The 24,032-nt window shown below is 44.3% G+C and overlaps 1 protein-coding gene across 5 annotated transcripts in view; it reads right to left on the bottom strand.

Moving 5' to 3' along the window:
• The window catches only part of SNX8 (sorting nexin 8), a 28,901-nt gene extending 4,900 nt beyond the window's left edge, over positions 1-24,001 (bottom strand). The window contains exons 1-11 of one of the 5 annotated variants that reach the window (XM_061356990.1): positions 19,365-19,498; positions 18,515-18,588; positions 11,719-11,909; positions 8,593-8,710; positions 5,742-5,863; positions 5,299-5,379; positions 4,204-4,364; positions 3,435-3,567; positions 2,310-2,378; positions 1,401-1,550; positions 527-676 (exon numbers count right to left, since the gene is read on the bottom strand). In XM_061356990.1, the coding sequence (XP_061212974.1) occupies positions 527-676; positions 1,401-1,550; positions 2,310-2,378; positions 3,435-3,567; positions 4,204-4,364; positions 5,299-5,379; positions 5,742-5,863; positions 8,593-8,710; positions 11,719-11,909; positions 18,515-18,548 (1,209 nt within the window). In that variant the 5' untranslated portion in view covers positions 18,549-18,588; positions 19,365-19,498. Of the gene's footprint in view, positions 1-526; positions 677-1,400; positions 1,551-2,309; positions 2,379-3,434; positions 3,568-4,203; positions 4,365-5,298; positions 5,380-5,741; positions 5,864-8,592; positions 8,711-11,718; positions 11,910-13,844; positions 14,393-18,229; positions 18,456-18,514; positions 18,589-19,364; positions 19,499-23,854 lie in introns of those variants that run through there. The other 4 variants (XM_061356991.1, XM_061356989.1, XM_061356992.1 and 1 more) reach the window with 4 other exon arrangements.
• Between the last annotated feature and the right edge of the window lie 31 nt (positions 24,002-24,032).

Below are 24,032 nucleotides of genomic sequence, written 5' to 3'. Positions count from 1 at the left end.
TGGTCAAATTCCTTCACTGAGGGAAGGGGGGAAGCTGAAGGGGAAGAGACTTTCTTTAATATAATGAATGCAAGGAAGTCTCTATGCAGGGAATGCTGAAGGTCATATTTAGGGGTTAACAAGAGGGAGCTCTTGGATTTAGAGCAAAACCAAGGAAGTTGCTCCTTGTTGTGTAATTTCTGTGTAACACAACAGAAAGAAGATTCATCTAGCAAAGACACATCATTCATTACAGAAAAGCCACTTGGTCAGTTCTTCCTCGACTACCTGTAGAGTAAGGCCATGTGCAGGTGAAAGAAGGAAAGAAACCCACAGCAGCTTGCTGCAAGAAGATAAAGTCTTTAGAGGGGTTAGAGGCCAGCCTGGACCCTCACCCTAAACTGGAAAGACCTTAGGTGACTTCAAGGAGTTATGAAAGAGCCCAGCTGGGCAGATGATGAGAGCAGGAAGGCCCACAAGTGAAAATAAATGCATTCAAATCCTCACTCATCTTTTGGGAAAAGAAAGACAGTCCAGAAGAGCTCACCTCTTTGTGACCCTGGATCTGGGAGTTGACAAAGGCCCCCAAAATGTGAGATGTGAGAGGCAGATAGATGTGGATGAGCTGTGTCTCCTGATGCAGGCAATACAGAGAGAAGTAATTCCGCAGCTCCATGGTTAGGATAGCATTTTCTTGCTGAAAGAGAGGAACTCTGTGAAATACATTGCCAGGAAGAGGCCAAGGAGGTTCACATGCAGCAGGAGAGTACAGCATTCCTCATCATACTAGGATTTCAAACACATACCAAAAACCTAAAAAAGGAGTTCCTAGACCCATTTGATAAGACCTCATAGAAGCCTCCCAGTATATGAAGGGGGCCTACAAGGATGCTGGAAGGGACTGTAATGATAGGACAAGGGGTGATGAGTTTAAACTTAAACAGGGGAAGTTCATGTTAGATATAAGGAAGAAGTTCTTCACTGTGAGGGTGGTGAGGCACTGGCACAGGCTATTCAAAGAAGCGGTAAATGCTCCATCCCTGGCAGTGTTCAAGGCCAGGTTGGACAGAGTCCTGGGTGACATGGTCTGGTGTGAGGTGTCCCTGCCCATGGCAGGGGGTTGGAATCAGTTATCTTAAGGTCCTTTCCAACCCAAACCATTCTGTGATTCTAGGATACAAACAGTATTTTCCATCATGCAGACTTTCCAGAGCTCCTGCAAATAACATGTTACCAAAGAGCCAGCCATAAGCATTGAGGAAAACAAAGGTGTTTCCACGTAGCACAGCAGGTAGCTCAAATTACCCAAAGTACAGGTTACCCCTTCTGTCTAATGGCTTTCTGCAAATGTGACTGGGCACAGAGCAGCACCATTACAGGAGCTCAGTACAACCCTTTGCTCTCCCAGGTTTCTGCCCTACCTCCACAATCCGAGACTCCAATTGCTCTACCGATTCGGGTTCTTTGTTCTGCACAGTGGCACTCATCATCTGCTTCTTCATCATGCTGTACTTATGCAGTGCTCGCTGGTGCTTGTGCAATACCCCCTTCTCATGTCTTTCACACAGGTCCTGTACAAGAAAAAGGAAAAACAGGTACTTAGTGGAAGCTAAGAGACAGCAAGCAGGCAAGCCAAGCAGAACACAAACATACTGATGCTTTATGTGATTCCTATGCAGATTTGTGTTTCTTTGTTTTTCAAGAGGGTCAAAAAGATGTTGTCAGCTAAGAATCCAAGAACCAAAGCTGCCTGGAGAGCAGTGAGCTTAAGAGGCAATCTGGAGCATTTTAGATCTTATCAGTCCTCTCATCTTTCATGCCCTTCTCAATATTAAGTGCTGGCAACTAACTGTGACAAGAGCTTGCCAGTGTCCTTCTATTCCAGTTCAGACCTGGGAATGTCAGGAGAGGCTGCCACATCCCACGTCAGTAGATGCTTCTAAGAAAAAGAAGTGTCTTTGACTGAAAGATGAGTATTAACAAAAACTCATTTGTAACTGAATTTATGTCTCCATGACCAACGCAGTAGTAGTTCAATTTGCTGCTTTGACCCAAAAGCAGCCAAATCTGGAAAGAAGGTCGCTGATCTGCATAGTTTCAAGCAGTTGTAGTTTTCAATTCCTTGCAGGGTTTGCTGTTTGGCAAGTTCTCATCACCAGATGAGCTGATCCATAAGGCTACGGCCAACAGCCACTCCCTCTTTCAGATGCCCAGTTTGCCTCTGAACTGGCCTCCCAAATGGTTTTCCGTCCAGTTGGCGTTACACCCTCTAAAGAGCACAAGCTTGCTCTAAACAACTTTCTCACTGGCACAAGAACAGCAGAGCTCACTTTGTAGGACTGGAGTAAGTCCAGGAAAAGGTTCAGCTTCTCCACCACATCATTCTCTTCCTGTTTACCCTAGAAAACAAGGAAAAAGCACATTTTATGTGAGCCTGGCAAGCAGCAACATCGCAGCTCTTCACGCCCTTACAGCACGCAGGCCCTCCACTGCATTCTCGAGGGCACATCAATGCTTACACAACCACATCAAAGCCCTTTCAGATGGCACTTGAGTGTTTCGTCTCTGCTATGCAGAACAAAGATCTGACTGGAGCAGGCACAGCTTTTCCAATTGACTGATCATTGTAACAGGAGTTAGTTTCACAGTCCTGTGTCACTCCTTTCAGCTCTCTGCCTGGAATTTCTTGCTCTTGCAGATTCCTCCAATCTTTCATCTTCCCTTCCCACAAGGTAACTGATCCATTAAAGCTATAAATACCTGCATGTTCCCCATACTAGTTCATGCATCAGAAGGCAGAGATGAGACACCAAGCCAAATTTCACTACTTGTTTTTTTACTTTACCAAACACTGTCTTTTCCTCCTGTATCAATAGAGCTCTCTGGAGAAAAACACCTGGGTTAACTGCTCTATAAAAGCATGCTGAGTATCTTAACACAATGAGATGAAGAGAAGGGAAGATAAAACTATCACTTATCCTTCCCAGACTGTCATGTTCTCATGTTATCCTGACAGTCATTACCACAGTGCACACTTACAGCAATATGATGCTTTTGTCTGAATGACTCTCATGTGATGTTTAAGTACCTGAATGTCAAAATGGGATTCAGAGCTAAATTCTTCTGGATTCTCTGTATCAGATTAATATGACAAGAATGCTTTTTAGACAGCTCAGTGTAATAGTACAACTTGATTGTCCAGTAACCATTTGAAAATACAAAAGAAAGCAGCTTTTCTATTCCTTCCCTTGCCCATTGTATTTTTTCCCATTTAAACACAGTCCAGCTTTTTCATTCAAGCTTGAACAAGCTGCCTGGTGGCTGAGGATGGAGTTTGGACTACAGTCTCCCTCTTAACTCTGTAAGTGCCTATGTCCACAGAACTCATGATTCAAGTTGAAACTATAGGCAGCAATGCACTGCCTTCATAGAAAAGGAAAAATACAAGAACTCACCTGCTGCACAGCCTTATCTGCCAGAAGTGCAAACTCAACAGACAGACCCTTCAAGGCTTGTTTCAGAGTCCCCCATGTGCTGTTATTCAAAGCAGCCCAGGAAGGAAGCGGCGTAGTGTCTGAGCCCAAAGCACTAAGAGGAGATAAGGAGTGTTCAACTCTAGGAGACAAATTCCACTAAGTAGATACACTTATTTGCAGAGTTCAGTGGTTCAAATCTGTTTAGTTTGCTGTACTAAGCTACTACTGCACAATCACAAATGCAAAGCTGTGTATATACTGGGGGAAGAGGCAATAAAACCAGTACCTGTATGTCAAAGCATTTGCATTTTCTTTCCTTTTGCTTTGTGGAATGCAACCTTAGCACAAACGGCCTCGAACTGTGCCAGGGGAGGTTCAGATTGGATATTAGGAACAATTTCTTCACAGAGAGGGTTCTCAGGCATTGGAACAGGCTGCCCAGGGCAGTGATGGAACCACCATCCCTGGAAGTGTTCACAAACCGTGTAGAAAAGGCCCTCAGCGATATGCTTTAATTGTGGTTTTGGTAGTCCTGAGGTAATGGTTGGACTTAAAAGGTCTTTTCCAACTTAGTTGATTCTTAGTGAAAAGCGTCTACTTTCTTCTTTTACAGTAGGAAAATAATAATGACCTGCAGCACTGAAATACCCATTCTTACCAGACCATTTGCAGGTAAACCTTACAAAAGCTGAGCTCTGAAACAACACTAGAATGATTCACATAAGCAAATCCTCTTCCTCCAGCCTACCTTAGCTCCTTTCCAAAGATGAGAAGATCTGAGGCATTATCAATGGCTCGAGAAGCTATCCTCTCCGCCCGGTCCCGCAGCTTATAGAAGCTATTATAAATATTTCTGATGAGCTCCCTGCTGGCAGCAAACTGAGCCTGGATGTCAGCGGGGAGGAAGTCCTGGAAAAGCGCAAGAGAGATTACTCCAGGACAAACTGGAGGCACAATCACATACATTAATTGTGGGCACACCACACAGCAGATAGAGACAGGTTTCCCTCTTGTGCTCGCGCTCTTGTACCGGGCTGTAATAGCCCTGAAGAGATTAGCTTCACAATTTAAGCATCCAAATCAGATGTCATCCAAAATCCCCCGATTTTCAGAGGCACAAAGAGATTCAAATACTGGGTGTAGATGGAGCTGGCCAAAACCTGCAGTTCTGCTACGCAGACAAAATGGGGTTTGTGAGGTTTCAAGCTCACAGGTTCTGCTCTGACACTGCTGGTAACTGCCAGCATGCTGAAAGTTCAGCTCTTTTTGACCTGTGTATCACTGAATTAAGCTCTAGTTGCAAAACCTTCTGCTAGCATTGCAGGAACCTGAACAACAACTTGCTTTAAAATTGCTCAATCGACACAGGGAATGTATAGTTAAAACTTGCTATAGCACTAATCACTGCACTAAACAGATATAAGGAAAACTTACCTCTAACTTCTCTGTAGCACTCCAAATTACACAGAGGGAGAAGGCAACAGAATGAGGGCATGAACACGTGGAGAAGATGTCAAACTATGTATTAGGTTTTAAATTGTGCAGTATGTGTATTAGTTTGTTATGCAAGTACAATTACAGAGAAACATGTTCTGAGCAGGACTCACTGTTTAATCTTTATCATATTCATGAACCAGCACTTTGCTACAAATATCAGGTCCTTAAGAGTCAACTATTTATTTGACCTTTTTGATAAATTACAAGCTTAGAAGTACTTCAAAATTTGGAAACAACTCTCTCCTACCTGAGATCTCCATGACTCAATAAATACCATATCTGATCCACCTGGAGAAGAGAGTCATTTAAGCCAAAATAATACATTGCAAGAAATTCCTATACATACCTTGGCCTGGGTAGCTAATCTGCAGGTCATAAATTCATCTCCTACTCCCTGGACCAACTCTCTTAGCTTATTCTGTACATCCTGCAGAAGATACAGAAAATAAATGAGTATGGAAGAACTAAGTAATGTACAAGAAGTTCACACAAGTCTCAGATATACTGCAATAGTAAAAGGCACAACTTAGCAGATACAGCTTTACCCAGGTTAGGTTTAAGGACACACATAATATGTATTCCCCTAAGAACAGTTATTTTCAGAAAGCTGTATGCCTGCTATTGAGGGAAATTACCTTCTACTTGCAACTGCAGAAATACCTATTGAGAGAAAATTCTTCTCATCACAGGGAGCAACAATGTGTAGGTCAAAAGCAATTCTGAGCTCTGCCCAGTGAAGCAGTTACAGGAAGATATGCAAACTCAAGACCACTGCTAACAAGTACTCACTGAGCCACTGAAGGACAGAAAGAGCTTCAAGAGCACATCTTCTGAGAAAGGGGGATGTCGAGCCACCAGGTTTATGAACCGCTTCAGCGCTCTCCTCCTCGATTCTATGAACTCACGATCAGCTACAGGAAGAACATTACATTTCAATTAATGCACCACAGGGTACAGCTGCTCAGGAAGAGAAAAAACACTCAGCCCAGTAATTTCCTTGTACTTATAACCCTTGCTCAATAGCAATGCAAGGGACCCAAAGAATGGTCACTTAGAATCATAGAATAGTTAGGGTTGGAAAGGACCTTAAGATCATCTGGTTCCACCCCCCTGCCATGGACAGGGACACCTCACACTAGACCATGTCACCCAAGGCTCTGGACCTACTTATCTACTTATGTGTCAGCTCCCTACAACAGATCTTTTGGATTGACCATCATAACAAATAGTCCTTCAAGTGGTTCTTTACATCGCACTGAAACCCAGCATGTACCTACATGTGCTTATTTCCCCTGGGTGGGTCAGGTAAGCAGGATAAACAATCGAGTCTAAGGCCTGACACCTGGGCATACAAAGATTCTTCTTCCTCTGAATCAGTTGTACAGGTGGTCCCCAGAGGGGATCTCAGTGTGTCTGGGGCTCCAAGAAAACACAGCACAAAGTACTGCCAAGATCACTGCCACTTGCAAACTGATCATCCCATAAATAATTGTGGGGAGTTTGCTCACTGTTTTGAAGAACTAGCTTCAGTGTGCTGTTCCTTCACCTGCCCCACCTCCACACTGTTAAGCATTTTGGGGCTAGAGGGAGAATAAAGGTTTGGGGGAGAAAGGAAAGGGTTGGTTGGTTTTAAAGTTGCTTGTTCAAGATTAGCACTCAACTTTTCACTCAGAGATGACTGTTAAAGATCAGTAAAGATCTTGAAGATGTCAAAGACTACTCTGGAAGACCTGCACAGCAATCTGCAGTACATCCATCCAAAGTCCTTACTTGTCAAGCTAAAGAAGTTCCACTTGCCTTCCTGAAACAGGAAGAATTTCACTCTGGCAATACTGCAGTGAGGCAGTAAATCAGAGCTCCTGGAGCTTTTCAGGAAGATGAAAATTTAAACTAAAATAAAACTGAAGGAAGGTAAAGCAGCACAGAATGAAATTAAAGGAATGCTCTTATCCATAACAACACTCATAACAGCCTCAGTTTTAAGTTGAGGGTTTGCTGGCTGCATGGACTCTCTATAATGATCCTTAGTACAGTGTCACCCATCAAATGTATTTTTCTGTCATTAGAGATGCAGATCTTGATTTTGCTTTGTTCATGTTTTAGCCTACGTGCAGATTTCTGAAGTCATCGACACACTTCCTACATGACCTGCCTCAGTTTGCTGCAATCCTCCAAAATGAGCAGAGGAACAATCTTTATTCATCTGACACATGGATGAAAATAGACCATCATGAAAATAAGAGCATAACTTAGCAGAGGAGCAGACTAACTATAAGAAGAACACAGCTTTGCCCACACACCCTGGGATGAAGGAGGTTGCAGGAGTCACACATCAATGCTAATCCATCAAATCCTGTGTCCTGCAATTCCATTTGTCAGCCCATTAACCTACTCAGAAAGAGGCATGACCCATTCCATTTCCTTTTTCCTGTTTGTAGTTTCTGCTAAGACCACTTGCACAGCTTTTCTACATGCAGAGGCACTGGGCTAAAGGCAATCATCACAGTTTTGGACTCTATTCCTAGCACAGATTGGGAACTAATCCTATCAGTTTTTTCTTGAACATATATCTGTGAGAGGCAATTCACTGGTGAGTGCACAGAGATATCAACACCCAAGGAACACAAGGAAATAACAGTGACTGACAAATGATATATATTGGAGGTTTCTTTCAAGCATGCTGAGATTAATCAGAGAAGGTCACCTCACTTACAGGTACTGCATGAAGTGGAAATTCTGGCTGAGAACACTGAACCAGGTCAAATTCAACAGAGGGGTTTTTGCAACCCCAAAAGAAAGGGCTTCACAATTTACATCCCATCATGAGAATCTATGGCCACTGAAGCTTTCCACCACTATTATTTTGCTTTGTTCCAGTTCACTATCCACCTGCTGTACTCACTGTTTATCAATTCCTCTTTACTATAGCAGTATACTGACTCCTTGACTGAAATAAATGATAGAGTGAAACACAGTAAGCTTAGCAGCATGGGCAGGAAACAAGGCAGTGAAAAGCTTATCCTTTCACAGATAAAATATAAAAAAAGATAGGATTTTATATAGTTATGCAACATCTGAAATCATAAAGTTTAAAACCAGTGCCAATATTCCAGATTAGTGAAAAAAGGGCCTGAAGGAGCTTTGATAGGCTTTCAGTCTTTGAATCCTTTTTTGGTTTCTATTCTAACAGGTAAAATATACTCAAGTTAACTGACAAGCTGATTCCAGTCTCAGCTTTTAGCCTCTGGTTATACTAAGCAGCTCTTAGAATCACAGAGTGGCTTGGGTTGGAAGGGACCTTAAAGCTCCTCCAGTTCCAACCCCCTGCCACAGGTAGGAACATCTTCCACTAGAGCAGGTTGCTCCAAGCCCCGTCCAACCTGGCCTTGAACACTGCCAGGGATGGGGCAGCCACAGCTTCTCTGGTCACCCTGTGCCAGTGTCTCACAACCCTCACAGTAAAGAATTAGGGGATTTCTAGGACAGCAATAATTCACACTTCAGAGTTGTGTATTACAACCTCTAAGTTGTTTTCTGAGCCAAGCAGAAGCAAAGACTTTTAAACCTATATTTTCTACAGTATCACCTTGCTCACACTGGCACCATGACCCCTCCAGTCAAAAGAGAGACCTAGATTTACCTCCCAGCATCCTCTTTGGTGGAAGTGCCGGCACCATCCGATACGGGAACTTCTGCAGCAGCATCTCATGGAACACCACAAAGTCATTGTATCGCCTGTAGACTGAGCATTTGAATCTCTGCAAGTAAGAAAATGGGGAGAATAAATCAATAAACAGACAGGACAATCATTTCCATATGGTTTTGGTTTTTTTCGCTATCAGCTGCACTGAAAACAAAGGGAAGAAGGAAATCACACTCCAGAGACTCCAGAACATTTCTTCTCTTTAGAGTTGCTGTGGTAGGAAAGAGGGAGAAGACTCCAAAGGCAGCCACCTTTCAGTTATGAACAGAGAAGGCATTCTTCTAACTGCAGTGTATAGGGTTTGCATGGCAAGATTTTGGTAGTAGGGGTCACAGAAGCCCCCAGAAGCTTCCCATGTCCAACAGCACCAATGCAGCCAGTTCCAAGACAGACCTACCAGGGCTGAGACCATCCATCACCAACAGAAGAAGCACTTCTGGGATAACGCGTTTAAGGGGGGAAAAGAGATGCTGAACAATGGAAAGATGTGTGAAAATACGCGAGACAAACAGCTCTGCAGACACCAAGGTCAGTAAGGAAGAAGGGGAGGAGGTGCTCCAGGAACTGGAGCAGAGATTCACTCCCTGCAGCCTGTGGTACCCACCATGGAGAGGCAGGCTGTGCCCCTGCAGCCCACGGAGCTCCACAGTGGAGCAGATATCCCCCTGCAGCCTATGGAGGACTCTACAGTGGAGCCAGGGGGGTGACCAAAGGAGGCTATGACTACATGGGAAGACCACACTACAGCAGGCTCCTGGCAGGACTCCTGGCTTCATGGAGAGAGAAGCCCATGCTGGACCAGGTTTGCTGCAAGAGCTGTGATCCCACAGGGGGCCCACTCTGGAGCAGTGAGAACTGCAGCCCATGGGAAGGACTCAGGTTGGAGGAGTTTATGGAGGAGAACTGTCTCCTATGGAGGGAGATCACGCTGGAGCAGGGCAAGAGTGTGAGGAGCCCTCCCTGTGGAGGAAGGAGCAACAGAGACAATGTCATGAACACAGGGGGAGTAGACAGAAAAAATCTGGAGTAAAGGTAACCCTGGGAAGAAGGAAAGGGTGGAGGGAAGGTGTTTTCAGATTTAGCTTTATTTCCCATTACCCTCTCTCATTTGATTGCTAATAAATGACACTAATCTCCTTAAGTCGAGACTGTTTTGCCTGTAACAGTAACTGGTGGGTGATCTCTCCCTGTCCTCCTCTCAACCCATGAGCCTTTCATTCTATTTACATTCTCCTGTCCAGCAGAGGGAAGAGGTACAGCAGCTTTGGTGGGCACCTGGTGTCCAGCCTGACCCCCCACATAAAGTCCTTTTGACAGTAAGATTTTCAGTTAAAAAACACAAGTCAGATTTCATTCATGCACAAGATGAAAGAGACCATGAAGGAAGAAGTTTACCCAGAAATCACAAATATCCCTAAATCTGCTGTGATTCCATGCCATTGCTCCCTCAGGCTGCCTGGTCTTCCAAATTACACAGAACATTTAGAAACAATGCTGACACTTTTAAAGTGCTCTAGAGAGTTCTTGAAGTACTGCAAGTCCTCGAGTTCCAACTTCGGAAAGGGCTCTAAATCACTTTCAAATCCAAAGGTGGCAGAACAGTCCTAGATCACACTAAGTATCAGCCCAAATGACTGATGCTTTAAGTGAACCTCACAAGAGGCCTCTCACTGATGTTAGATCTATAAACAAGACTGAAAGTTCCTTTAAAAGCTTAGTCCTTCACTCTCTATTTCTTACATCGATATGCAGAAGATGCCAAAGAAACTGGGTTTTCATTCCAAAAGCAGTGAAGCAGCAGCTAGAACAAGACATTTAAGAGGCAGGAATCCTTGTAAAAACAATGAAAACCCCACTACTCCCACACACTATTACTGCAGATTCAAGTATTATAGCAGCTAATAAAAAAGACTACAGAACACCATACTTATTCTCACTCCATTTGCATTGCACATCACCCACCACTCACTGTGGCAGTGTGCATTACCAAAAAAAAGGCAATGAGGCATATAACTGGAGCCCAACAGACACAGCTCCCAGACCCTCCCTCTGCTTTCGAATCTGATGTTGATTTGCATTACAGATCTCAGCAGAAGCTCAGGGCCAAGCTATGCTGCTTTCTGAGAAGGTATCATTCTACAGAGACAACTGCAGGAAAGGTGACAGCAACTGAAAGGAACTGATAACGAGTTCCTAAACTTAAATTGTAGAGAGACCACCAGAGTCACTGAGTCCTGTGCCCTGAAATCACAGGCAAAAACCAAACACTGAGCCCCAGAGAGCCACGGAAGCAGCCACTGTGAATGAATCTGCCCCTTTCCCCTCACACAAGTCTCTGACATACTTAGGGATGTCACTCTAAAACACCAACAGTCCCAACATCACTACAGACAAGTGACCCAAATGTGCCACTGAAATATGCACAAGTGACTAAAGCAGTTTGAGCACTACTCAACAACTGACATTTTGGTGGCCTGTGAGATGTGAATTGCCCATGGCCTGCTTTGAAAAGGACAGATTTCTTCTTGGAAGAAACACACAAGAGCTATTTCACTGCCTGCTCTATAAATAGGAAAAAATGTATCATTTTCAATCTTCTATACCAGGAGAGAAACCCACAGGTCAGTGTCAGGGCAAGTAAACTGGAAGCAGCCTGGCCTCTGCAGAAGGATTTGCAGTACCTTTTCTGCCTATAAAGGATTTCAGTTTAGCACTGCCAAAATGATTTCTTCACTAGCTCAAAATAGTTTGACCTTCCCAGTTGCCTACATCAATCCATTACAAAAACATTCAGTTTTCAGTGTTCTACTTCTGCTTTTGCACAGAGGTTTCAAACTCAAGGTTTCAAGTGAGCAGAGCATCCACCAGACCTCAGTTAGAAGATGCTTCATACTGCAGAAGCCCAGGTCAAGAAAGCATAATACTACTGCATTGAAAGCAAGCTTATACAACTGGCCTACTGAAAACCATCATCACCCAACACATCTATCAAGACTTTGCCAACAGCAACTGCACAGACATTAAGAGAACACACTCACTAAGACCAATGCTTGTTCACATTACCTTGCTGGAAACCTCGTATTCCACATGTTTCAGAAAAAGGCCCTTCTTCTCAGGTATAAGCTCCACCTGAACACTATCCTTGCTCAATAGCTCTTGTAGGGTGTGGGAAAGAAGCAGTGGATTTCCCTGAGGCGCCTGCATTAGGAACTGTTCCGGTTCCCTCGGTTCATTTACTGGAGGCTTTGCCAAATCTAAAAGACAAAAAGGAAAAAACAGTCCAGTAGACCTGATAACGTGAAAAGAAGTAGCCTTAAAATATTCTGTGCCCTTGCTGGCTGCTCCCAACAGTGGTGCAACACCACCAGAGCAACAGGCAAGCCACTCCCTGAGGAGGCTATGCCACTTCACACACGTTCAAGACACTGGTACCTCCCTCTTCACAACACCCAGGAGCACCACGAATTACACAGAGCCAGAAAGACATCTCTACTAAGCAAAAGAAGCAGCACAGGCCAAATTTGTTCTGTGAATCAGCTAAGAGGCCTGCATTTCCTGTCTGTCCAGCTCCCACCACAGCAGGATCTGGCAAAATGGAACAAAAGCCTAGCTCAGCACTTTTGGATCCTGCCTAGAACAACTGATGGAAGAAAATGTGTGATTTTACTGTGCTGCAGAAATGCAATACATTAATTTTATGTCATTACAAAGGAAAGAGACACTTCATTTGACAGAGTTCTTATTAAACCCTATGACAATAGGCTAGAGTGGGTGTGAACTACAATAATATGCTATGTCAATATGCTGAAGTTCAAGAGCAGGGGAAAAAGGTTCCCAATTAAAAGCTACCAACCTACAGCTCCTCTGCCACAGCCATCTCTGCCAAAATCTTTCAAACATACTTATTCAACTGCTCATGGCTAAAAATCAAACAGCATTTGACAGTGAATTCAACCACTGCTGGATGGGTTTAGACAAAGAGATTCTGATTCCCAGATACATGCAAAAATGAAAAAGATGCTCTTAAGAATATGGCCCTGGAGGACAAACTACATCAAAGCAGCAGCAAAGATGGTGATGCAGAGTACTCCCTTACTGAATGACTGACTGCAGTCCGTTAGCTCAACTTGACTTCATAACTGCCCATATGCGACCATATACTAAGCTTACATTGTTTTTCAAAGCACTTCTTTTCCCCTACCCACTTCATACATAAGAGAGTGATAAAAGGTGGATATAACCCTAGAATCACTCAACCCACATCCAAGTTCTGTCCTCCAGCCTGGAAAATGTGGGTTGCTCCCTCTCTGTATGTCTATTGAAGAGGGACACTGCGAGCAAGCTCTTTGACAAAGCAAGTTAAATCCACTGATGATAGTTACCTAGACAAGCTGGGCAGCATTAATCATCCCTCTCCTGCCACTGTACAAGAGATATACCCCTTCTTAAACATATCTACAATTCTGAGACACAAAAAAGAAAGTAACACAACAGAAGCAAGAACCATTTCTTTAAGCTTTGATACATAGTTCAAAAAGCTGGCAACTGTAAGAGATTAACTCATGGAAGATAAGAACACATCCACAATTTGAAAGCCCTGACCTCCTCCTGATAAGGATTTCCCACCTGTTTCTTCATGTGCTCTAGGTCCTGATAAATGGGGGAAAACAAGTAATCTCCAATTCCTTAGATACACAGCTTCAGAACAGACACTTCATTCTTTGTTCCATAAAACAGCTTAAGGAAACCAAACCAAATCCAGGACAAGTGACCTTATCCCACGTGTCCCATCAGGTTTCAGATTGCTGTTAACATGACTCAGAGAAGCAAGTCTTAACACCTCCGCTTTAATGGACTCACGTATCACCTACCAACCGCACCTACACAGGGGTTACAGAGCAGCTTCTGAAAAGTTCTAGCTACCTGCCAGAAATCTGTAGTAAGATAATGCAAGTTAATTCAGTGTTGACATGGAATACTGCTGGATAAAGCAGTAATACATCTGTACAGCCGCTTTTCAGATAGGTGCTGAACTGCAAAGGAAAACAGGAAAGCACATACAGAATACAAACATCAAGGCAAAATATTTGACCTTTCACAGGGCAGCAGGGTATGATGAACCACACTGTCAAAAGTAAGTGTCAAAAATACACCCACAAAGAACTATGGGAAGCAGGAGACAGCCTCACTTTTCCAGAGCAGCGGTTCTCTGGGTGCACACCCTTGTAATTCATGGGTTTAATTGCTCAAGACACATCAGCAAAATGCAACATGACATGACAGATCTGTTGCTCCAGTGCACGCACACTCACACATAATTCCACAGTCCTCTGGGATGCTAAAGCACTTGCAGCCACTGCAAACTAGCTCCCCAGAGAGGGGCCAGCCAAAACTGCAGCACACCTATTGCCCTGAGAGCAGAGCCAACCTGTGCTAACACAGCACTCCTGCCTATTGATTCACTCTCCCTGTTTCTATCTTTCTGCCGGCCAACCAGCAAAGCCAGGTTTTCATGGCACAAACCATTCCCTAATGCGTGGCTCAGCACTGTCTGGTGAACTACTGAAACTCCCAGTGGCAAAAGGTAATCACTGGAGAGAAGATTTATAGGATGAACCATGAATCCTTCAGGATCTCATCTGTAAGTCCTGGAGCCTACAGCATGATCAGCCAAACCCATGGTGAGGCCTCTCTGATTCATTATAATGGTCTGAAGCCACATTACCCTGTAAGAAACTGAAATGAAGCCCCATAGAGAGACCCAGGCATTCCTTTGACAATTCACTCACGTGGCTCTTTTCACTTGTAATACTTTGCCAGTTTTCATCAAGTTATTGTCTAAATTTCCTTTCAAAAAGCTCACCTACTGGAAATGCCTTTTTTTAAATCAGCAGTTCACACATTGGGCTCTTCCTGAAACATTCTGTAGCTTCTTTAGATCTCACCCTTGTCTAAATGTGTGAAATCGTATAAATCATAGAACCATACAAACAAGGGTGAATAATTACTGTTTAATTAATAATCTCAGCATGTTCCATATCACCAAGACAGCTACTTGGAGTGAATTTGCAGCCTCAAACACTGGTCTGAGAACACAACAAGATGACTTTGGAACAGCTGTTAACCTGTTTTAGAAAACACTTAATCGCAGCATTAACACTAACCCTGCAGAGCAATATATACTGAAGCTATTCTTCAGCCCATTTTCATCCTACTTACTAAAGAGTCAATTCAGGAACAGCCTCAGGAGCCCTGGCCAGGAATGGTGGATAATAGTGGGAACTCATTGGTATGAGCTCCCGTGTTCAACCAGTAAAAGGGTTTACATGCATTGTAACAAAACACTTAATGCTTCCCATCACGCTCTCTCTGCTGGAGAACAGCGAGTTTGGAAAGCATTCCCTTTGGTTTCAGCAGATCATTATCTGCTGCAAAGTTTATATACATGGAGTAGCAAGTGAATACAGAAATGAGGTATGGAATGGCCCCCTGGAACTCAGGGAAGCAGACAAAATCAAAATCAGCTTGTTTTGTGCAAGCTAGGCTTTCCCTACAGCAGTTTCTCAATCTGTTGTCAATAAAACACCAGGAAGTGGTCTGGGATAACTGAAAACAATTTGATATAAAAGTTAAAAAGAATATATGTCTGCATACATATGCAAAGAAGAGGATAAGAAGGTAAGAAATAAAAGTTTAAAGAAGTACAGACTTAGTTCTGTTTGGTTGTAAAACAAAACAACTGTGAAACCACTGCAGAATACTTCCTTATTTTAGGGCTTTTTTCCCTGGGAACAAGTTAGGCAGCCTTTGGACTGAGAGGGGTTGAGAAACTTACCCAGTGTACTACAGCAAAACAAAGCTTTGCTACTTTATACCACACATATCACATTTTAGTTGGTGTTCAATGTTTGTGACTGCCATTCATAGAATCCGACACCAAACCACCCTCCACAGTGATCAGTTTCCTCCATCAACATTTCTAAGATCATACATTTATGAAACCCAAAGTAGAATTTCAAGTGCCTGGTGAGCTGCACAGAGGTTTTACATGTGAGCAAGCACAGAGCAGAGAAGGGCAATGTGAGGGATAAAAGCATAGGTGGTAAATCACAACACAGACCTCCCTTCCCTATTTAAGTTCTGTCAACTGAACTTGGAAGCCTCATCTCCATTTACAGACAGATGCTAACAACTCTATCACACCAGGGTGCTAATCAGCTAAATTTATTAGACACACTTAAGTAGAGGGTACCATAGAATTACTTACTACATTAATAGGAGATTCTCTATAAGGAGAAAAGAGTCTGAACGGAAGCAAAGCCTTAAAGAAAAACAGCTAAGGCTTATTCTCCATCCTCACAGGCCACGGCCATGTGGAGCAGAGGTGATCCAGCTCACAGGAAACAGAGCGGAATGTGAGAACTGGCTGGCTTTGTATACAGATACCTCGGATTTCTCCCTAGCAAAAAATGAGGGCTCCACTGCAGACTCCTAAGCCAGGAATACTAAAGCAGCAATGTAAATATATCATTCATCAGCATTTCCCCTTCCTTTCTGTCTTCTCATGAAAAGCCTCGGGAATAATGGAAATGCTCTTCCCCCTTATCATGCCAAACATACTGTTCCATAATTCCAGAATTCAGTGTCCACATCAACGTATCTGAAAGCTGATGCGGATTTCAACAACAACTTCAAATAAGACTCCTTTCCTTTTAATGCTTACATGATTTGAAATCCCCTAAAAACAAGCAAAGAAAAAGAGAAGTTCCCCCCCCCCCCCAAAAAAAAAAGGGCAAACAAAACTTTCTTCCCTTTAAAAGCTTTATATATCTTTCGAGACAACTGTATGTGACTTGTTTGGTGTTTTAAGGAATTTAAACCCACGCAACTCTTATTTTGAGACAAGCAATGCAAAGGAATCAGTCTATTTTATCTAATAAAGTTAACTGATCTATGTCCAACGTGGCAAAAAAGTCCATGTTTATCACTAGGTACAAGCAATCATATTTAGCTTCATTCTAACTATAAGATGGTACAATAGCGTCCTTCCTTCTCCCAACAATTCACTTGCAAACACAAGATATCCAATGCCAAAACAAGTTCATAAGATATATACACTATCATAAAATTAGATGATGGAAAACAGGCTCTAACATTTGGGGTTTCTCCTTCAAAAACAACACAAGAAGCCAACACCACCACAGCTTTCTCACTGCGCATGTCAAATATGCATCCTGTGCTTGCTGCTCTGGGGGTTTTGGGTTGGGGTTTTTTCTTTTGGTTGAGCTTTTTTCCCTTTGTTTTTGAGGTGCTGGGGTTTTCTAGTGCCTGTTTGAGGTTTTGGTTTTGTTTTGTTATTTGGGTTTTTTTCCAACTCAGTTTAAGACTGCTACTCAGCACTTGCACTTGGTGCATTTCATGATGAAGCAGAGAAGTAACAGCACAACTCAAAAGTAGGTGAGGTTATCTAAGCTTTGTTTAATAATGATTTAAAAGCACTTGGCATTTCTGCATTCCCCTACAGCTGTAGACCTTTAACTGGTTCTCAAAGTAACACAATCACTACTACAGCAGGAAAAAAAAAAACCCTCCAACAAGAAATCTGTGTGACAGAACAAGAACTAGCTTTAACGTAGTAGCCTGTTGTTTTAACTAGGCCATTAGATCATTAAGTGATTTCCCAAGTGTGCGAATACAAGGAACACAGTCCATTCACAAGACAGCATGGAGCCATAGTCCCAAACTTACAATAAACTGAGATGGAGCTACACATATTGAAGAGTAACAGGATTAGGGGAGGAAAAAATTGGTCAAGGAATGTTCCCAAAGGCTACAGAGACAAAACATCAACCCCTTGCTAGGGCAGTTTCCTAGCTCACAAAAGAAGATTCCTAAACTATCATTTTTCACACCCAGCTCAAACAAAAAGGCTGGAAGTGTAAAAATTCACATCCAAAAAAGTAACCCAACAAGCAATGACACAAGGCACTGTACTCCAGGAAACTTTTACAAGGGCATTTTGGCTTAACTACAAAACCGCCAAGTTTCCATCATCATCCTTCTTTAAACTCGTCAAGAAAATCCCATCAGAAGAAACTGTTTATCTTCTTGGTTTGCTTCTCATCTTCCTGGCACATTTCTCACCCTCTTAATTGCATTGGGGAACAACTTGGATCTTGGCATCTAAGCATTAAAACTGTGTGCCACCCCCCACACGACAGTCTCCCAATGGTCTTTTCACACATTTTATAGCTAGAACAAGCTCATTCACATCTCAAATAGTGTTGAAAAGCAGTCAAAGCTTCTCTGTTTCTGTACCAGCTCCACATGTGTAACTAATAAATTTCTCTCCATCAACCTGCACTAAAGCTTGAAGACTGCAAAGGAACTCGGAGCGGTTATGTGCGATTTCTACTGTCTGTAATGGGTACAGCCCTCCCCACCAAGTCCTCCTACAGGCTGCACACAGTTACCATTAGAAGAAAATGAGAGACCTCTCTTCCCAGCCAACACACCTGGATTAGCTCCCTGCAATCACTTCAAACCAGGCTCAAATGGGAGCAAAACCAGTTACCTACGGGTGTGAAACTTCCAACATCGCTGAACCCTCACCATGACGACAGAAATAAAAAGGTTCTGGCTTTCACAGAGTTATTTTTCTTTCGCTAAGATCATCAGATACCTTCTCTCAGCATTCACGATAGCATCTTGGTCAAAGAAAGCTTTCTAGATAAGGTGAGTAGATCAGACAGAAGCACCATCACCAGTGCAGAAGTTAATCAGATCAAGAATACTCAGAGTCAGCTGGTTTATCTCTATCAGGCTCCTGAAGCAGATGGTAAATCCATAACAGACATACCTGAACAAGCTCTCTCTTTGGTACAGTAGGACATTTTTTCCCCAAAGGCTGCTGTTCAATATCTTATATCAGTCCTGGACAGAAATATTCCAAAATAATTTATTTATAAAGCATTATCTCATCAGGCGCATCACAGGCCTATCAAAAACACACACACACACTGGGCTCTGAATATAATCCAATCACTATTTTTCCTTGCATAAAGCTTACCCACTTGTAACCTCTACTGGTTTTTCTTTCCAAATAGAGGGAAAAAACTGCTGTGCACAGAGCAGGAATTGCCAGTATGGAACTTCAGCCACTTTAAAACAACTTTAGAGAACTGTTATCACCCTGTTCCCCACTAAAAGCTTTCCTCGGTTTAACTGTTACAAACCGAGCACGTTATCTTCTTCATTCACCCACGACCCCCCTCCATTGCTCATTTCATAAGCGCTGGCACCAACTTTCTCCTTCGAGGCCATGTCAGCGCCCTCGGACGCCTCAGCCGCATGCCCGTCCCCGCCGTCAACCCCGGTTGAAGCTCCCGGGAAGCCGACCCACAGCTGCAGACCCTCACTCCCGGGAGGGCTCCCCCTTAATTCACCCTCACAAGGAGAGAGGAACACACCGCGACCCGGGCACCGCCGCGGCCTGGCTGCGGGGTAACCTCACTGCGGGCCGGGCCCGGCCCCCACCGCCCCAGTGGGGAGCGGGGCAAAGCGGCGCCTTTTTACCTCAGGTTTTGGCGCGGGGAGCGGCGCCGGCCCCTCCCGGGGACCCCCTCACCCTGCCCGCGTCCCGGCCGGAGGCACCGCGGCAGTGCCGGAGCTGTGAGCGGGCGGCACCCCCCCACTCCCCAGCCCCGTACCTGCGCCCGCCGTGCCCGCCGGTGGCTCGCCGTCCATCGCGGCAGCAGTCATGTGAGGCCGCAGCCCGCCGCCGCCCTCCCCTTCCTCCGCAGCGCCCGCCTGTCAGCGCGGGCGGAGAGGGCGGGGAACAGCCCGGACGGGGCTGCGCTTGCGGTCACGGTGCCGGGGTGGGCTCCGGCCGGTGACAGCGCCTCAGGGTAACGTCCCTGGGGAGGCGGCAGCGCAGCTCGCTGGGGCTGTGCGGGCTCAAGGAGAGGCAACGGGCCGGCCCTGCTGTGGAGCGGGCTGCTCGGAGCGCCACAGAAACACTTGGGGTTAATGATAAACGTTTCGAGCATTGGAAAGCATGGGGAAAGGTGTGATCCGCTCATGGAGTGAATACAGACGTTACACTGAAACCGATTTTCCCCCCCTAAAACTGGGAAAGGCGGTTGTTGGGAATGTGAACTGCAGGAGGATTTCATTGTGCACTATGAAAAGTGGATAGTGTTGGAAGTAGTGGTAAGACAGATCTTCCAGTAGCTGGTGATGGATGGGATGGCATACTTTGTATGCCAAGCCAGATGAGATAATCCAAGACGATTTTTGGTGTATTTTCCTTCATTGAGTAAACTTTTCCCACCTTGAATTTCTGCTGCCATCTCATCGATCAATCAGGGTGTTTGCTATACATAGGATGTTTGATATTTTGGATTTCATTTGGATATATGAAACATTCTAGATGATAAATTAGAAGTAAATATTAAATGTTTCTCCAAATAAAAAAAAATGCAGCATTTTTTACAAGGGTCTGTAGGGCCAGGACAAGGGGGAATGGCTTTAGACAGAACGGAGATTGAAATGAGCTCTTACACAGAAATTCTTCTCTGCAATGGTGCTGAGGCACTGGCACAGGGTGCAGAGAGGCTGTGGCTGCCCCATCCCTGGCAGTGTTCAGGGCCAGGTTGAATGGGGGTTAGAGCCACCTATCTAGTGGAAGATGTCCCTGCCCATGGCAGGGGGTTGGAACTGGATGAGCTTTAAGGTCCTTTTCAACCCAAACCATTCCAGGTTTCTATGACTTTATGCCGTACACCACAAGGAATGCATGACAAAGGCAAATATGGTAGAAACAAACATCAGTCTGTCCAGGAAGTACAGAAACGTGAGCATCTGGATGCACAAACACCTTCTAAACCTACAAAAAACCCCAAGAATTTCAGGTATGAACACGTTTTATTAGTAATTTTCCACTTCCTGTACTTTCGTGGTCAGGAATGATATGGCTGACACTGGTGAAAGATAAGGCAAACGTTGTACACAGTGGTTGTCCTGAAAGCACCATCAAACAAACAAGAAACAAAAACCCATACAGACTTGGACCCCATTAAGATGTTACCAGCCCATAATAACACTTTCTGGTTTTAACATCCACAGCATCAGTAATTAATGCTCCTGATACTTAACCATGGGAAGATAAATAGTTACCTTCACTAGAACTGAGCCAGAAGATTAGAAAGTGAGAACCATTTTAGGTGTAATTACAGTCCTAACGCTCCCCCTTGAAACTTCCCCTGCAGCAACAAGGTGGGACTGATGTGATTCTCCTTTTCCTTTTGCCTGATGCTATTTGAGCCGAGATCCCAAACTAAAGCTGCTTATAGAATTCAAGAAAGTGTGGCATTATTGAAGCTGAGAGGCCCTTCAGCTCGTGTCTACAGCAGCAAGTGGAGAGTTCTGCATGCTCAGCACTTCCGAACACTGAGCACTCCCGGATTTTTCGCCGATATAGCACTTTTGGAGCAAATGAATGGAGGAATCAACATGTTCTCATTTAGCTATAGATTTTTGATTGGTCTGTACTTAAGCTAATAGCTTAACTATTTATTTGGTATAAATAAGACATTCTCAGCTGAAGATTGTTTTTGCCAGCCATGGGAGGAGCCTTGATGAAAAATACGATGAAAAATAATTCAATTGCAGAAAGTATTTCTGAACAGGGCTGGAAAGATCGTGCTTGACATGAGTTATTGAATGCTCCCATATTGCTGTGAATGCAGCAAAAGCCGCTGCAAAACTGACAGCATAGAGAAACTATAACCACTGGGAAAGGGAGGGAAGGGGAAAAGGAGAGGAAGGGACATGTCAGCAGGTTCCAAGCAACAAATGCAATGCAGAAGTACATGAAGTACGACTCTCAGTGCGTCACTCAGTGCACGTCCTATCAGCACGAGATATTTCATGCAGCCCACAAGAGCCCACTTACTCTTTCCGAACTCAGTTTAGGAAGCAGGGCTGTCAGCTCCATCATTCTCAAATCCCTTGCACCTAGTAAAATTCATGAGGCATTACTGGTTTGACAGTTGTTACAAAAAGCCATTCCTGGGAGACTTCTTACACAACATTTCCCATTGATTAGGAGGTTTGCGTGGGGAATACTTACAAGAAGAGGCTCCAGCTGCCAGTGCCAAAATCTCTGGGTTTAATAGCTGATCCACTCACCCTCAGACCGCTGAGTAAGAACTGGAAGAATAGCCATGAGATAGTAGCACAGGGACTGAAGGGAAATTTTAATAGATGGGGAAGGAAGGAAGAGATGCTAAAACTTGCTGCGAAGTCAAGGAAAGTGGAAATAGCAGCCCATGCAAAGACAGGAAATGAGAATCCAACATTTAGATTCAGTGTTTAACTTAAAATTAGTAGTTAGCTTGCTAACAAAGGTAATAAGCAGAAATTCCACATTCCAATACAGGCAACCAAGAGAGTGGTGAAACACAGGGAAGAGAAAGAGCCATGTAATCTTGAGGACACAGCTTGACAGACTATGGATCAAACTGCAGCATGTCCTCCCTCACGTTTGGATAAAGACGCTGTTGTGACAACGGGAGAAGGAACAGCACTTCCCGTCCGCTTCTGCTACAAACCAGGAAGTCAAAGCCTGGTCAACTACCATGATGTAGCGAGGGCTAAAAAATAACTGCACAAAGTGCCAGTCATCGTTTCCATTCGCGAACACTGCCCAACACAGGGGGTTGACACCCTTACCCAGTGAGTGGAGTTAGTCTGCCATCTCCTGACTAGATGATAAATTACAAAACGGGGGTTTCTTGGTTTAAGTTCTTAAGCATAGAATCAATTCCTGAGAAAAAGACCTTTAGGATCGTTAAGTCCAACTATTAACCCAGCATTGCCGAGTCCACCTTAAACCCTGTCCCCATACACCACATTTAGATGTCTTTTTAAATCCCTGAAGTGACAGTGACTCTACAACTTCCCTGTTCCAATTTATAGAATCATGGAATAGTTAGGGTTGGAAAGGACCTTAAGATCATCCAGTTCCAACCCCCTGCCATGGACAGGGACACCTCACACTAAACCATGGCACCCAAGGCTCTGTTCAACCTGGCCTTGAACACCGCCAGGAATGGAGCATTCACAGCTTCCCTGGGCAACCCATTCCAGTGCCTCACCACCCTAACAGGAAAGAACTTCCTCCTCATATCCAACCTAAACTTCCCCTGTTCAAGTTTTAACCCGTTACCCCTTGTCCTATCACTACAGTCCCTAATGAAGAGTCCCTCCCCAGCATCCTTATCTTAAACAAAAGCTCCTGCTGTAGCACTCTAGGGAGAAAAACACACAAACTTCTACAGACACCACAAAGGAACTACACATTGGGACAACCGAAAACATTATCAGAGTGTGAAAAATACTCCAATATAAAATAGGGTCTAAATTTAAAATGCTGAGTGCAATACCTATTCTGCTCTTCCCATGGCCATTTTGTGCTGGCATTTTATTCTGTTTTGATGATTTGTTTGAAAGCACTGAGCTAAAAGAAAAACCTACGCAAAAAGTTAACTGGATTCACAAAATGCTAATCCAGAAGTAAACACAGACGAACTGCTCCTTAAGAACTGACCTTTTTTTCCTCCAAAACATCACCAACACCTCAAGACGGTATCCAAGCCAAATTCCAAGTTCCCGTTTTCACTTTGCATACGTTATATTAGTACGCATACTGAAAAAAAATAGATACTTTACATATCTTTGCATCAACCTGAGGAGCCCAAAACAGGAGGCAAGAGAGCTCAGGTTGCTCCCATTAGCAGTCAGCACGAGAGAACTTTTACAAGTTTAAAACTCATACTAAGGTAGGACTGTGCAAGGAAAGGCCTCAGGCCACTGGAAAACACTAGAGACGAACACAACTCCTTCTCTATACCGCCGTACCGGGGGACCACCGGGTTCCCTGCCCCTGGAGAGGGCTCCTCCCGCGAACCGGTGCTCCGGGATGACGAGCGCCATTTTTTTTACCTCACATAAAAAGGTATCTAAAACCTACAAAGGTCCTGCAGGAACTAACACAACGCTTGGAGCCCGGCTGGCACATTCGACCCGCGGCTCAGCTGTTACTAACAATCCCATCCATTACCCGAGCCACTCTACCCCACAGTGAGCCAGCTCCAGCCCCTCAGGGGCTGATGTGGCGCCTATCGCCGGGCCATACCATGCGGCCACTCCACCCGCTGGAGAGGGGAGCACCGCTGGTTCCGTCTGCTCGGCCCCTTAAAACAAACGCGTTGCTGTCGGCATTACCCCCTCTACACGAATTTGGTAGCTCCCACGAGTGCATGGCCAGCCTTCGGGCGAGTCCATGGCTGAAAGTTTGGAGGGAAAGGGTGCGC

This window comes from Neopsephotus bourkii, unplaced genomic scaffold (genome assembly GCF_033783945.1).
Source record: "Neopsephotus bourkii isolate Nb327-2 ecotype Australia unplaced genomic scaffold, CSIRO-AGI_Nbou_v1 NB_882, whole genome shotgun sequence".
In the NCBI taxonomy this organism is placed as follows: domain Eukaryota; kingdom Metazoa; phylum Chordata; class Aves; order Psittaciformes; family Psittacidae; genus Neopsephotus; species Neopsephotus bourkii.
The sequence above is the reverse complement of the archived record's forward strand: the minus strand, read 5'-3'. Positions and strand labels throughout refer to the sequence as shown.